The sequence below is a fragment of the Marmota flaviventris genome, chromosome 19, assembly GCF_047511675.1.
Source record: "Marmota flaviventris isolate mMarFla1 chromosome 19, mMarFla1.hap1, whole genome shotgun sequence".
Classification (NCBI taxonomy): Eukaryota; Metazoa; Chordata; class Mammalia; order Rodentia; family Sciuridae; genus Marmota; species Marmota flaviventris.
The window spans coordinates 16,664,203-16,678,397 of NC_092516.1; the positions used below are offsets into that span (position 1 = coordinate 16,664,203).

The 14,195-nt window shown below is 49.7% G+C and overlaps 1 protein-coding gene across 1 annotated transcript; it reads left to right on the forward strand.

The window, feature by feature from the left end:
• The first annotated feature begins 1,489 nt into the window (after window positions 1-1,489).
• On the forward strand, window positions 1,490-14,121 carry Plk1 (polo like kinase 1). Its single transcript, XM_027948523.3, has 10 exons — window positions 1,490-3,345; window positions 3,970-4,138; window positions 4,915-5,059; window positions 5,914-6,007; window positions 7,379-7,598; window positions 11,570-11,725; window positions 12,713-12,790; window positions 12,989-13,143; window positions 13,249-13,431; window positions 13,633-14,121. The coding sequence occupies exons 1-10, from the start codon at window positions 2,947-2,949 to the stop codon at window positions 13,837-13,839; spliced, it is 1,806 nt and encodes a 601-aa protein (XP_027804324.1). The 5' UTR covers window positions 1,490-2,946; the 3' UTR covers window positions 13,840-14,121.
• The last annotated feature ends 74 nt before the right edge of the window (window positions 14,122-14,195 follow it).

Below are 14,195 nucleotides of genomic sequence, written 5' to 3' on the forward strand. Positions count from 1 at the left end.
ATTCTGCCCAAGAGTTCAAATGGCAGGCTTGTAACCTGTAACACTGCAACATTAACTCGATAAATGCAGAATTTACTTTTAGGGATCTGAGAAAATTTGCATTTAAGAAATTGGCTTTGTGAGCTAGAGCTGGGGCTCAGTGATAGAACTCTTGCCTAGCAACTGTGAGGCACTGAGTTTGATCCTCAGTAAATAAATAAAATAAAGGTTAAAAAATGGCTTTGTGGGGCTGGGGATGTGGCTCAAGTGGTAGCGCGCTCGCCTGGCATGCGTGGGGCCCGGGTTCGATCCTCAGCACCACATACAAACAAAGATGTTGTGTCTGCCAAATGCTAAAAAATAAATACTATTTAAAAAAAAATGGCTTTGTATTTTATGACTGTTGCACCTGGATATATAAAATGGATTTAAAATATTATATGTTTATAATTTTATCAATGCCAGGAGGATCTTCCCCATCAAAAAAAAGGTGTCCATGACATACAACTTCCTGGCTTTTTGTCACAAGTGGGTGCGTTGGCATTTGCATTTTGTGGCTACAACGGGAGAAATCTCTATAACTGGTGGTGATTTTTGTTGTGATTTGTGTCTACTGGAGCTTCTGGAAAGAAAGGGAGCACATGAAAGAGAGCCAGTTTCTGGATGGAAACCCACATTTGGCTTTGAAAAGGCAGTTAAGCCGCTAATGAGCCCTTGTTGGAATCTCAAGTCTGACCCTTGGAGGCTGATGATTTCCTAGGCTGATGCGCCTGTTTTTGAATGGGTCAATCTGGACTCTTAAGACTGTCGAGAAAGGAAGCTGTGCTTGTCATCTGGCCCTGGACCACAGCTGTCTGGCCCTGCAGCCTGCCCGTGCTGCAGCTGAGGAAAAGCAGGGGTTGGCCTGGAACCCCGACTTCACACATCCTCACCGCCTGGACCAGGCTCCAGCCCGACACCTGCTGCCTTCTGTAGTGTGGAGTTCAGCCCCAGCTGGAGCCAGGCTGCCTGGAAGCAGAAGCAGGCCTAGAGTCTCGAACCCCCTCCTTCGCACAGGGAGTTTGCACCCAGTTTCCTCTGGACTTGGGCCTGCACCTTTTCCTTTTCTGATTTGCTTCATTCCCTTCCTCTGTTATATGCCATAGCCATGTCTGTTCTCGGAGCCCTGTGGCTCTCTCCACGTGGGCCATTAACTGGAAGGTGGTGTTGGGGACTCCACACAGTGCATCAGGGGCACTTCTGGGGTCTTGTAGCATTTTCTTTTTTCAATCTGGGTACTGTTTGCTGAGGGCATTTGAGTTTGTGATTATTCACCTAGCTGTTGAATTATGACAATGTTTTTTTTTCCCTGTAAATATACTAAATTTCAGTGAAAATTTTCAAATAAATATTACACACCAAGGGGACAAAAAATAGCTTAATTGAAAAAAAATTTTAACTTTTCTTTTATTCAGCAAACATTCAGTGCCTACCCTCTTTAATCAGGCATTGCACTGTGACCTTGGAAGAGGGATAGAAACCACAGCACCAATCCTCATCATTGTCTCTCAGCTTAACCAGGAGGCGAGGAAAGAGGACATTATGCTCAAGTTTGAGGGCTGGGGGTGTAGCCCTAAGTGATAGAGGGAGGACTTGTCTAGTATGTGCAAGACCCTGGGTTCAATCCCCAGTATCAAAACAAAACCCAAACAAAAAGACCATTGACTATATGGTTAGGTTTTGTTTCGTCAGGGACCCATAGGTGCTAGGGCAGCACAGAGAAAGAGCTTCTAACTTGGTGCTTTGCCACTCCAGGGTGGCCACTACAGTGCCTACAGAAGCCAGACAGGAAATGGGAACGGTGTGGAGGGTGCTGGGAATGCCAGCCAACCGAAAGAGCATCTAGGCTTATAATTGCTTGAGCTGATTTTCTCCCCTTCAGGAAAAGCCACAAACCTTCATTTTTATGGGCGCTCCCTTTTTAAATACTGGAAATGAATTCAAATTTTTAAAAGCCAAACAAAACAACCTGCAAGACAAACTTGGCCATGACCTGCCAGTTTGCCAGGCATTCTTCCAACCAGCCATCCTCCCCCTGACCAAGAAATTGGAATGTCCACTGGGAGGTTGGTCCAGCAGTGAGCCAGCATCTTTGGCTGTGTTTGTGTGTGTTGCTTCTTGACCTTCACCACGTGTAGGAATCACCTGGGCAGCCTTGTTTAAAGGCAAATTCTGACCCTGTAGAGCAGGTAGAGCCTGAACAGTTGTCCTTGCCTTTCTAACGAGCTCCCAGGTGATGGTAATGCTGTCACTCCCTGCACTGAACTTCAAGTAGTTGCTCAGTAAACAGGGACGCAGAGGGAGCCATTATTTGAAGTGGGGGTATGTGGAGGATTTGCCATGAAAGGTGCATTAAAACAGGACAAGCATCCCATTTTTACTTAGATTTCAGTTTGTTTACCCTGGTTTGGCAGAGAGCTGATGATGGCAGTCAGGTACTGTCCTAAGCCGCCTCTTTGTGCTGCCAGGTCTCTGGGCTTAAAGAGTCTCTATTCCAGGAGACGGGAGGCGGAGGGAGGAAGGTGTTAGGAAAAGCCACCAGGAGGAGGCGCGACTGAACTGCAGGAGCTTCCCCGGCCGCTGGAGGCAAACCCTAAACCAACTGTCCCCTCCCGGGGCTGGGTCTCCGCATCCCCACGCGAGGTAGGGTTTCCCAGGCTATCACACGTGCAGGCTGTCTGCGGATGCTGTCAATCAAGTTTTCTAAGGGGCTGGATACGGAATTAAAGGCGGCTGCGGCTCTGGTCACTCCCATGGTGCCGCGCGCCGGGCGGGTTTGGATTTTAAATCCCCGCGGCCAATCAGTGGCGCGTAGGCTTTTGTAACGTTCCCAGCGCCGCGTTTGAATTCGGGGAGGAGCGGAGCGGTGCAGAGCGGAGCGGAGCCTCTGCACCCACCCAGCCAGGTCTCCTGAGCAACTCTGGGAACATGAGTGCGGCGGCGACTGCGGGGAAGCTGGCGCGGGCACCAGCCGACCCTGGGAAAGTCGGGGTTCCGGCTGCTGGAGCCCCAGCGGCTGCTCCACTAGCGAAAGAGATCCCCGAGGTCTTAGTGGACCCACGCAGCCGGCGGCGCTATGTGCGGGGCCGCTTTTTGGGCAAAGGCGGCTTTGCCAAGTGTTTCGAGATCTCGGACGCAGACACCAAAGAGGTGTTTGCGGGCAAGATCGTGCCTAAGTCTTTGCTGCTTAAGCCGCACCAGAAAGAGAAGATGTCCATGGAGATCTCCATTCACCGCAGCCTGGCCCACCAGCATGTCGTAGGCTTCCACGGCTTTTTCGAGGACAACGATTTCGTGTTCGTGGTGTTGGAGCTCTGCCGCCGGAGGGTGAGTGTGGCTGCGGCGGGGGCCCTGGAGCTGCCTGGGGGCTCCGTTGGGGTGTCCGGACTTGGAGCTGCTGGGAAAGAGTTTCCCGGAAAGGGGCGCTTGGGACCCGGAGCTGCTGGAGGCTGCTGGAGAGTGGGTGCTGGGAACCCTCGAGCTGGGAATGGAAATGGGCCCCGCTCTGGGCTGCTGGGCTCTCGGAGCTGCTAGGAAGGAGGTTCCGGCCAAGTGGCCCAGTCCTGCTGCTGCTAGGAAAGGCGTCTCCTGGACGCGAAGTGTGCGTTGGGCGGTGCAGGAGCCCGGCGGCTGCTGAAGATTCCTGGGTCGGGGGCGCCGCGGGCCAGAGCTTCCGGAGTGGGCTGGGTCCGGGAGAGGGTGCTTGGGGCCGAACTTCTGAGCTTCCGGAGAAGATCGGGAGCTTGGGGACTCGAGCTGCCAGAGGGGGGCTGGAGGAGGGACCGTAGGAAAGGGGGTGCTGCAGGCGACTGCAGGGTCCTGGAGAGGGCGCGGGCGGGGGAGGATCCGGTAGGGAGAAACCTGCCCAGACCCTTCGGTCCGCCAGGGTCCGGGTTCGTCCAGGGCTCCTTTGCCAGGTAACCCTCAAGTCCGCCTCCCCTTCTCCTCCAGTCGCTCTTGGAGTTGCACAAGAGGCGGAAAGCGCTGACCGAGCCCGAGGCCCGCTACTACCTGCGGCAAATCGTCCTGGGCTGCCAGTACCTGCACCGAAACCGGGTGATTCACAGGGACCTCAAGCTGGGCAACCTCTTTCTGAACGAGAGTCTGGAGGTGAAAATAGGTGAGACGCTGCTCGGCCCGGCCCGGAGGGGGCTCGACGCCACTGTTGTCATGGTGGGAATGAGCAGGCGCCTGGGGAGAGGGTATCAGGAGGCGAGGGAGGAAGAGGATTGTGGGAAGGCTGGGCTGCTGTCGCCTTTAGATGTCTCTTTAGAAGTTTAAAACGGAGCCCACAAGCCTGAGTCTGGCCTTCAAGATGCTTCATTTGTATGCCCCGACATGGTATCTTAGGAAAATAATTTGAATTCGTTTCTTATTTGGGAGAGGTGCTTCTGGAGTGCTGGGAGAGCACTCTACCACTGAGCTACCGGCCAGCCAGCTTCCATTTTTAAAATTTGGAGACATGGCCCGAAAATTTGGATTTGGAGCTTCTTTAAACTGGAAGCTCCACTATAGCAAGGGCAGCATTCCCTCAGGGCACCTGTGCTAGGCCGAAAAGCAGGTGTGTCTCATAGATTCTCCCTCTGGCTTGCCCCTGTCCCCACCTCTCCCTGTCACTGCCTTACCAACTTGCTAAGCAGCTGTCTTAAAGGGTATTCCTTTAATCCCCAAAGGATTGTTCTGTCAATTCCCTTTTCTAAGAGGAGGGTTGAGAAAGGTCAGCAGGAGGCCCTGGTCCCTGTGGCCAGTGCAAGGGGGATTCTGGGTAAGCCTTCCTGCCCAGGAGGAACAGAGGCTTGTGGGATCAAATGACTCTGTTGCTTGTGGGCAAGCCTGAGCCAGCTGTCTGCAGTGAGGCTAGCATCTGAGTACCCCCTCTTCCTCCCTCTGTCCCAGGGGATTTTGGACTGGCAACCAAGGTGGAATATGATGGGGAGCGGAAGAAGACCCTGTGCGGGACTCCTAATTACATAGCTCCCGAGGTGCTGAGCAAGAAGGGGCACAGTTTCGAGGTGGATGTGTGGTCCATTGGGTGTATCATGTAAGTTGGGAGTTGGCTCCGGCCCTATTTGGCCTCAGAAGGAGCCCTTTGAGACATCCGCCTGGCTGCATTCATCCTGTGGATCCCTCTGCCTTGTGGAAAGGCTGCCCCCAGACAACACCTTACCATAGCTTTCCTCATCACTTGGATTCCCATGGCCTGGGCCTTAGCTTCAGGGAAGGGGCTGGAGGCCTCCACAACCTTGCCGTGGCCTCTGAGACCAGCAGCAACAGCAGCATCAGCTGAAAAGCTTGTTAGAAATGAAGAATCTCAGGACCCAGACTATACCTACCAAATTGGAATTTGGATGTTTCCTTTGCACAGTGAAGTTTTAGAAACTCTGATCAGCACGGGGTGGGAGGTGCCTTGATATCTGGATCAAGCCTAGCAGAGAAGGGTTAGTGGTGAGCAGAGGCCTGGGCTTTTTTAGGTGTAATCTGTGGTGTCGTTGTTGGCCTGGGTACTGGGGGGTTAGACGTCGGTTGTAGCAATGGCTTTCAGACTTCTTGGCAATGGAACTTTTTTTCAAATAAAACCGACAAACCTTCAGTACAGAGTTACTGAACATGGAGCTGCTCCTACAGGAGCAGGTAGTCCACCTACTGACCTGATGTAGATGGCCTGCAGCCTCAGGCCCTGGATCACTGCAGGCCAGCGGGGAACAATCCCTGGCCCATTGGAATCCAGGTCTGGTCACTTGTATTCTACTGAAGGCTCATCCTAGCTATTGATCTCGGGGCTGCTAGGCAGAGTGTGTCCAAAGGATGCCTGCTCTTCCCTCTGGCCCTGAGGCTACTTCTGCATTTGCATTTTTGCCTGAGAGGCTTGTGCTGAATCTGACCTTGTGCTTACAGGTATACCTTGTTAGTGGGCAAACCACCTTTTGAGACATCTTGCCTAAAAGAGACCTACCTCCGGATCAAGAAGAATGAATACAGTATTCCCAAGGTGACTAACAACACTTTAAAATTAAATTTATTTTTCTCCAGAAGCTACTTACTGAGCCCAACTCTATACTGAGGACAGAGATAGGTCTAGGGGTCCACGGAGCTATAGGGGATGTTTATCTGATGTTGCCTCTAGAACTTGATGCATATGTACATGTAAGCATTTTTTTTCTAGTGGAAGTTTGTAGATTATTGAAAGTAGGTAGAAAAGCTATGTAAAAAGAAGGGAAAAATTACAGGAGACAATCAGGCAGATGGGTTCATGCTTTGGAAATGGACCAGCTTAATTCAAATGGACTCTTCTGCTTAGCATCCAGGTCACGCCTGGCCAGTGTCTTGACTCTGCTGAGTTTCCCATTAATAAGGTGGAGGGACTGCCTCTGGAGCTTCTCGAAGAGTACTTGCATCCAGTAAGCACTCACTGAATTGTGAGCCACTGTGAATCCAAGGGCTTTGCAATGGCAAAATGGTGTCCAATTTTCACAGCCACTGGCACAAGTTTGTTTAAAGGAATAGCCTGTTTCAGAGGCTGGCACCTAGCCATTTGGTGTCCTCAACTGGTGACTTGCTGTCTTCAAACAATCGTACTCGCCACTTAAGTCCACCCTTGTTGAGTCACAAAGAGTTCATTATTAGAAAGACAGCAAGGAATGACCCAAGGTGACCAGATTCCATGGGTGGGAGTACATCTCCACCTCTTGCTGGGTGTGGATTCTTAGGCAAGGCCCTCACCCTCTCTGTGCCTCTTGTGCCTCTGTGTGCCTCAGTGTCCTCATCCCTACGCCCAGATGTTTTTGTGAGGGCAAATGAGTTAATAGACAGGAAGCACTTGGAACACTTTCCTGGTACATAGTAAGTGCAGAATCAGTGCTAAGCCCTTCCTGTGCATTGGCCCTGTGCTAGATTGTATCCCATTGAATGTTCTCAGTGGGGCTCCAGGCTTGGGGCTGTGTTCCCATTTTACAGATGCAGATGCAAAGGCATTAGAAAGTCCAGATTACTTGTCAAGCTGGTACTAAAGGCCAAAGCGGAGATCTAACTGCAGGTCTTCGAACCTCAAGGCCTGTTCTTCAGTGCTCCTCTAGTGGTGAACAACTGTAAGTGTACAAGGGCAAGTTCAGGAGAGAAATTATGCCAAGTTAACCCTGAGTCTCAAGGGGAAGGAAACAGTCATACTCGCCACTTAAGCCCACCCTTGTTGAGTCAGCAAAGCTGATCGTGGAGAACTTGGCATTGCTCTGGACTGCTGACCTGTGGCATCCTTGAGACTAGGGGCCTGTCTACATGTGGGCTGGTCCTGCAGGCCACCGTGGCAGTGCTGCATGTGGGGTCCCTGTCACCTCCTGCTTAAGGCTTGCGCTCTCTGTTCCAGCACATCAACCCTGTGGCTGCCTCCCTCATCCAAAAGATGCTCCAGACGGATCCCACTGCCCGCCCCACCATTCACGAGCTGCTCGATGACGAGTTCTTCACTTCTGGCTACATCCCTGTCCGTCTCCCCATCACATGCCTCACCATCCCACCAAGGTTTTCAATTGCTCCCAGCAGCCTTGACCCCAGTAACCGGAAGCCTCTCACGGTCCTCAATAAAGGTAAGCATGGGTCAGGGTGATCCAGCAGAGCCCAGGATTTAGAGGCATAGACAGCTTGCTGTTTGGCCTCCAGACCTCAGGTGTGGCATGGGACTGGCCCCGATCCAGAAGGACCTGGTGTCCTCCTGCCCCAGGGCTCTATCAGGAAAGCAGACCTTACACAACTTGGCTGGATCAGGGTGTTGGGCTCAAGAAGAAAATGGCTGAGCCCAAAAGCCTGAAAAATACTTTTGGATCACTTTGAAAAGTTCCCATGATCACTCTTGCATGGTTCATTGAGAAAATATGAAACATTTCACATATACACCTAGGACATAATGCAGTAGACCCCCTGGACCCACCACTTAACACTCGCACAGATCTTGAAACATTTGCTTCATCTACTTGGTGGTTCCTTTGAAGTGTTTTTAAAGTGAACTCTAGCACTCCACCATTTACCCCTAAAACTTCAGTATGCGTCTCTTTAAAAGGATGGACATTTTCTTACAAAACCACACGCCATCACAGAGACTGTCTTTGCTGGGTCCTGTCAGAGGGTGGAGTTAGGAAATGCATATTTGAGGGGAAACCTCGTGTTTATGATATTTCTGATTTTATCATCTTAATGTTTTATTTTTATATTGATCAAGCTTATGAAAAGGTGGTAGATAGGACTAACTCCTATACTTTCCTTTTCCCCAGATCCACCAATTACATTTTTTCCATATTTGCTTTGTCAGTCTCTCTCCATGTATCTTTTCCTTTTTTTTCTGAGCCATTTGAAAATATCTCATATACATCTTGTCCATTGCCCTTAATAGTTAACTGTATAGTTCCTAAAAACAGCGTCTTTTACTAACCACGGTACCTGGCAGACACCATTATCAAGTTCAAGCCTTTGAACATGGATCCAATGTTGCCCCCCACCCCCAAATGTCATCTTATAACAATTGTCTTCTCCACTTTGGAGTTAATGTTTTTCTTTGGTTAATTTAAGTGTCTGATTCAGACAGAAATGTGTTATATATATATTTTTTTACTTCTGATTTTTATACTTGGATGTATTTCTTAAGTTGAAAATCTTAACATAGTCCAAAATTTTGACATATATAAAGTGGTTCCAATGTTCTAAAGTTCTGCTTTGCTTAAACTATCCTTTGTGAAATATATTTTTTTAAAAGTAGCTTGAAATACTTTGTTTCTCTGTGTGGATATGTCCCCATTTTAATACAGAACTTAGAACTATTTCAGTTTTGGGCTTTTAGGGATTACTTGCTTGCTTTTAAAACTTTTTGGAATTAATTTGGGGCCTACGTAGAAGAGTTACAAAATAAAATAAAGCAGAGTCCCATAAGCTCTTCATCCAGTTTCCTCAAATGTCAGACTCTCGCTTAACCATGAAACAGTTATCAAAACTGAGACATTAGGGCTGGGATTGTGGCTCAGTGGTAGAGCGCTCGCCTAGCACAGGTGGGACCCAGGTTCGATTCTCAGTACCACATAAAAAAAAAATTTTTTTTTAAAAAGGCATTGTGTTGTGTCCATCTACCAAAAAAAAAAGATATTCTCTCTCCTCTCTCCCCCTCCCCCTCCCCCTCTCCCCTCCCCCCTCCCCCCCCCCTTAAAAAAAAAAGAGAGACATTAGCTTTGGGACAATACAACAAATATCAGCCTTTCCTCAGACCCATCAGTTTTTTCCCATCATACCCCTGTTCTATGCCATTCAGGACCCCACTTGGCATTTAGCTGTCATGTTGCCTTAGTCTCCTCCAACCTAGGACACAGCCTCAGTCTGTGTTTCGTGGTCATGGCCCTTTGAAAAGCACTGGTGAGGTTATTTCCTAGAATATCTTTCAATTTGTTTTTCAAGATTATACTTACTATTTAAGTGACTAATAGAGCTCTCCCCGACCCCTAATTTGATTTCGATGCTTCCTTGAGCTTACATTGGAGTTGTGCATTTTTGGCAAGACTACTGCAGAACTGATATGTTCCTCTCTGTGTTCTATCTCATGTTGGATTTTGGTTTTTTTTGGTACCGGGGATTGAACTCGGGGCATTCGACCACTTAGCCATGTCCCAGCCCTATTTTGTATTTTATTTAGAGACAGGGTCTCACTTAGTTGCTTGAGGGCCTCACTAAATTGCTGAGGCTGGCTTTGAGCTCGGGATCCTCTTGCCTCGGCCTCCTGAGCCACTAAGATTACAAGTGTGTGCCACTGGGCCCAGCTTTTTTTTTAAATTGGTGATGTTAATCTTGACCACTTGGTTAAGGGGGCATCTGATGGGTTTCTTCATTGCAAAGTTACTATTTTCCTTGTATCATCAATAAATATCTTGCAGGGAACTATTCTGAGACTATCTTCTTTCTCCTCAAACCGTTGCCCATTAGTTTTTGCCTCCATGTGTTGATTTTTTGCAGCAACTATTACTGTGTATATTTTTTTCTTTTTGTGATGCTGGGGATTGATCCTAGGGCTTTGCGCAGGCTAATACTCAGGTATGCAAATGCTGTTTTGTTTTTTTGTTTTTTCTTTTTCTACCCCCCCCCCCCCCTTGCCTTTTACATATCATTGATTGGATTTCTTCTACAACGAAGTGTTGTCCCTTCTCTTCCATTTACGTAGTTATTCATATTAGCAATGGACTCATGGATCTATCTTATTCTTTGGGCTAGCATACTATTATTTTAAGGATCACTTTTTCTTTTGTTTTTAATTTGAAATATTTAGCATTAAAAAAAAAAAAACTTACTTACCCAAACATAGAGAACTATGATGAATTTCCATGTATTCTCACTGCTTTTCAGTGGTTATTAACATTTGTTTATCTGTTCTACACACTGCCCCTCACTTGTTCATTAGGGTTTTTAAAAAAATATTTTACTAGTTGTTGATGGACATTTATTTAATTGTGGTGCTAAGAATTGAACCCAGTGCCTCATACATGCTAGGCAAGTGCTCTACCACTGAGCCACAACCCCAGCCCCTTCCCTAGGGTTTTTTTTTTTTTTTTGAGAGAGAGAATTTTTTTAATATTTATTTTTTAGTTTTCGGCGGACACAACATCTTCGTTTTGTAAATGGTGCTGAGGATCGAACCCGGGCCACACACATGCCAGGCGAGTGCCACATCCTCAGCCCCTTCCCTAAGGTTTTTAAATCCAATCTCTAATTCTTATTATTTCACACTGAAGTCCCCATACTAGCATAGTGTTTTATTTATTTATTTTGCTATTTTTGAAAACTTACTTTAAGAAAATTTTCACTTATACAAGGAGAACTAGCACATGTTGGGAAGAGGGGGATTAAACATTTAGGCATTCAAGACAGTGAAAATCATCCATGTTTCTCCTGCCCAGGTGTAACCAATGTGAATTTATTATGCATCTTTTCAGATTCTTTGGTTACATCTAGGCATATAAAACGATTTTTTTTTTTTTTTTTTTGGATTGCACATTTGTTTTAAATTTGGGCTTACTATTCACTCCTGAGAAGAATTAATATTACATTTTAACATTTCATATGTATCTAGTTTCAGCATTATATAAATTCAGTATTGTATAAAAGAAATTTTAAGGTGGAAAAATCTTACATTTTCATTAAGTTGCCTACTAAATCCATGAATTATGAGTTCTCAGTCCTGGGTCTTTCTGGATACCGAGGATGCCTTTAATTCTTTGCCTAAAGCGCAGCAGCTCTGAGCTGTAGGTGATTTCAGGCTGTCTCCCTAGGTGACAGGTGATGTCCTGCGAGGCCACGCTGTTGGGTCAGAGGCCTGAGTGCCTGAAGCTCTGTGGCCTCCTGGTGAGCACCAGGTGCTGTCACAGGAGCACAGCAGCTGCTCTGATAATCGAATACTGACTCAGTTTCCCCAAAGCAGTGGTAGCTACAAGCTCTTCTCTGGGAAGAGTGCCAGCTGTGATGGGGGTCCTGTGTCCCCGCCTACGACACACCCCATTTTGTGCCCAGCTAATGACTGTCACCTTCCTAGGCACGGAGAAGCCCCAGCCTGATCGTCCTCGGGAAAAAGAGGAACCAGTGGTTCGGGAGACGAATGAGGCGGTTGAATGCCACCTCAGTGACATGCTGCAGCAGTTACACAGTGTCAATGCCTCCAAGCCCGCAGAGCGAGGGCTGGTGAGGCAAGGTGAGTACTGCAGGGCCCGGGTGGGGGAGGGGGTGCTGGGGCCACCTGGAGGAGCAGGGAAAGTCAATAGTGTCTGACTCCCTTTGGTTTCTGTTTCCTGTTGATCAAAATTTAAATGAGTGAGCCTGACACCCAAGGCCCTCAGGGTGGGGCCCCGGTGGCCTTTTTCTTGCACTACAAGTATTCCACCTTCTAGCATGGCAGCGTGTCACCTCTGTACGTCTGTGCATGCTGTTCACTTGCTCAGTAGATCCCAGCCTTCCCTTCAGACACCGAGACCCAGCCCCAGGGCTTTAGTTCCTTCTGCTCCTGCCCCTGGAATGCGCTTCCTCCCCACATCTGCGAGCCTCGAACTCTTGCTTCTTCCAATGTCTGCTCCACAAACATCTCCTGGCACTCACTGCTGGCCCTCTCAACCCTTTACCTGCTGGGTAGTTAGTTATCCATAACCGTATCACCCAGCATATTCCAAAATTCCTTGCTTTGTTTAGTGCGTTTAAAATAATTGTTTCATGCACTGAACGTAACAATCTGATATATTCAGAATTGTGTATTTGCTCAGTTTTTTAATCCAGTTAGGCACTGACTTTTACCATGAGAGAAATAACTTATGGAGTTTGTCCATATGTGTTTTGATTAATCTTCCCCCCCCCCCCCCCACCTCACATGTGAGCTCAAGGGCCAGGGTTTTGTATCTTGCTAACTATCTCCACGAGTTCCCACCCCAACTCCTGGCATGCAGTAGGCTTTCTGTGAACGCCAGCCTGCTGGAGGGGTGGAACTTGGTGCATTGAGTGATAACTTGCCAGTTAGATGTGTTTGCTGCCACTCGTTTTGGCTCGTTGGTGGCAGAGGCCCAGCTGTGCCTTCTCTGGGGCCCCAGGCCCTTGGACAGAGCAGTGGGTGCTCAGCAAGCTTCCTGGGTGTGGGCTCTGAGTGGGCCGGGAGGAGACTGGTTCTGATCAGTGGTCTGTCTGTTCGTTCCAGAGGAGGCAGAGGATCCCGCTTGCATCCCCATCTTCTGGGTCAGCAAGTGGGTGGACTACTCCGACAAGTATGGCCTCGGTAGGTCTCTCCCAGAATGGGGGGTGGCTCAGGTCAGCCAGTGACCCTTGAAGTTGTTACAAGCTCTGGTCTTTTGTGGCTCCCAGGTCCCCTTCTCTCAGAACTCTCCTATCTGCACCCCAGGCCTCCCAGTTCCAGTCGCCAGTCCCCCCCCCCCCTTCCTTCCCCTTTCTGAGGTCTCCCTCCCCCTGCCTCTAGGGTATCAGCTCTGTGACAACAGTGTAGGGGTGCTCTTCAATGACTCCACGCGCCTCATCCTATACGACGACGGGGACAGCCTGCAATACATAGAGCGCGACGGCACCGAGTCCTACCTCTCCGTGAGCTCCCACCCCAACTCCTTGATGAAGAAGGTGAGCTGAGCCCCTGGCGGCTGTGGGTGGCCGGGGGTGGGCCACTGCGCAGCACGGGCTCCAATCTCAGAAGCCCACAGAAGCCATTCCCCACTCTCCCTCCAGATCACCCTCCTGAAGTACTTCCGCAATTACATGAGCGAACACTTGCTGAAGGCGGGCGCCAACATCACGCCACGCGAGGGTGACGAGCTGGCGCGACTCCCCTACCTGCGCACCTGGTTCCGCACCCGCAGCGCCATCATCTTGCACCTGAGCAATGGCACCGTACAGATCAACTTCTTCCAGGTAGACGGGGCAGGAGAAGGGTGGATGGGGGGGCAGGAGAAGGGTGGATGGGGGGGCGGGAGTGTGGGTGTGGGTCCTCGGCTGCAGGCACTGGGCGGGGAGCCAAGCGGCGCTCCCCCTCCCCCAGCTGCGGTGCCTTCCTCCCGCGTCCCCTGCGCATACTGGCAGCTGGGATCTCCTGCCTCCCTTCCCTTCTTCCAGGACCATACCAAACTCATCCTGTGTCCGCTGATGGCAGCCGTGACCTACATTGACGAGAAGCGGGACTTCCGCACGTACCGCCTGAGCCTGCTGGAGGAGTTCGGCTGCTGCAAGGAGCTGGCCAGCCGGCTGCGCTACGCCCGCACCATGGTGGACAAACTCCTGGGCTCGCGCTCGGCCTGCCATCGCCTCAAGGCCTCCTCCTAGGCCTCCCCCTCTGGACTGGCGCCTCCTCCCTCCCACCAGCTCCCGGGCCTGCGCTGGTTGGCTCCCGTGGGCAGTTTCTGTAGTGTGCCCCAGCCCTGGGGGCTGGGCAGGAGCTCCGTGGCCCTGCAGGTGGGGTGTGTAAGTTATTTTTGTACATGTGGGGGTGTGGGTTCTGGCTCTTGCTCTCACGCAGCCCACCAGATGAATTGCACAGAGAATTTCTATTGAATCGGGACTGCCCCTTCCTCGGCTTTATACGCATTAAACACATGTGAGTCTTCACTGTGGCTGTGTTCCCTGTGGGGCCCGGGCTCCAGGGAAGGTCTCTGCTCCAGCAGACCCAGGCTGCCAGGCCT

What these genes read in the sequence shown, in the direction of transcription:
- Plk1 (XM_027948523.3), top strand. Translation starts at nt 2,947, where the DNA reads ATGAGTGCGGCGGCGACTGCGGGGAAGCTGGCGCGGGCACCAGCCGAC. An exon ending in TGGAGCTCTGCCGCCGGAGG is followed by an intron (nt 3,346 to 3,969) that starts GTGAGTGTGGCT and finishes CTTCTCCTCCAG; the next exon opens with TCGCTCTTGGAGTTGCACAA. An exon ending in ATGAATACAGTATTCCCAAG is followed by an intron (nt 6,008 to 7,378) that starts GTGACTAACAAC and finishes TCTCTGTTCCAG; the next exon opens with CACATCAACCCTGTGGCTGC.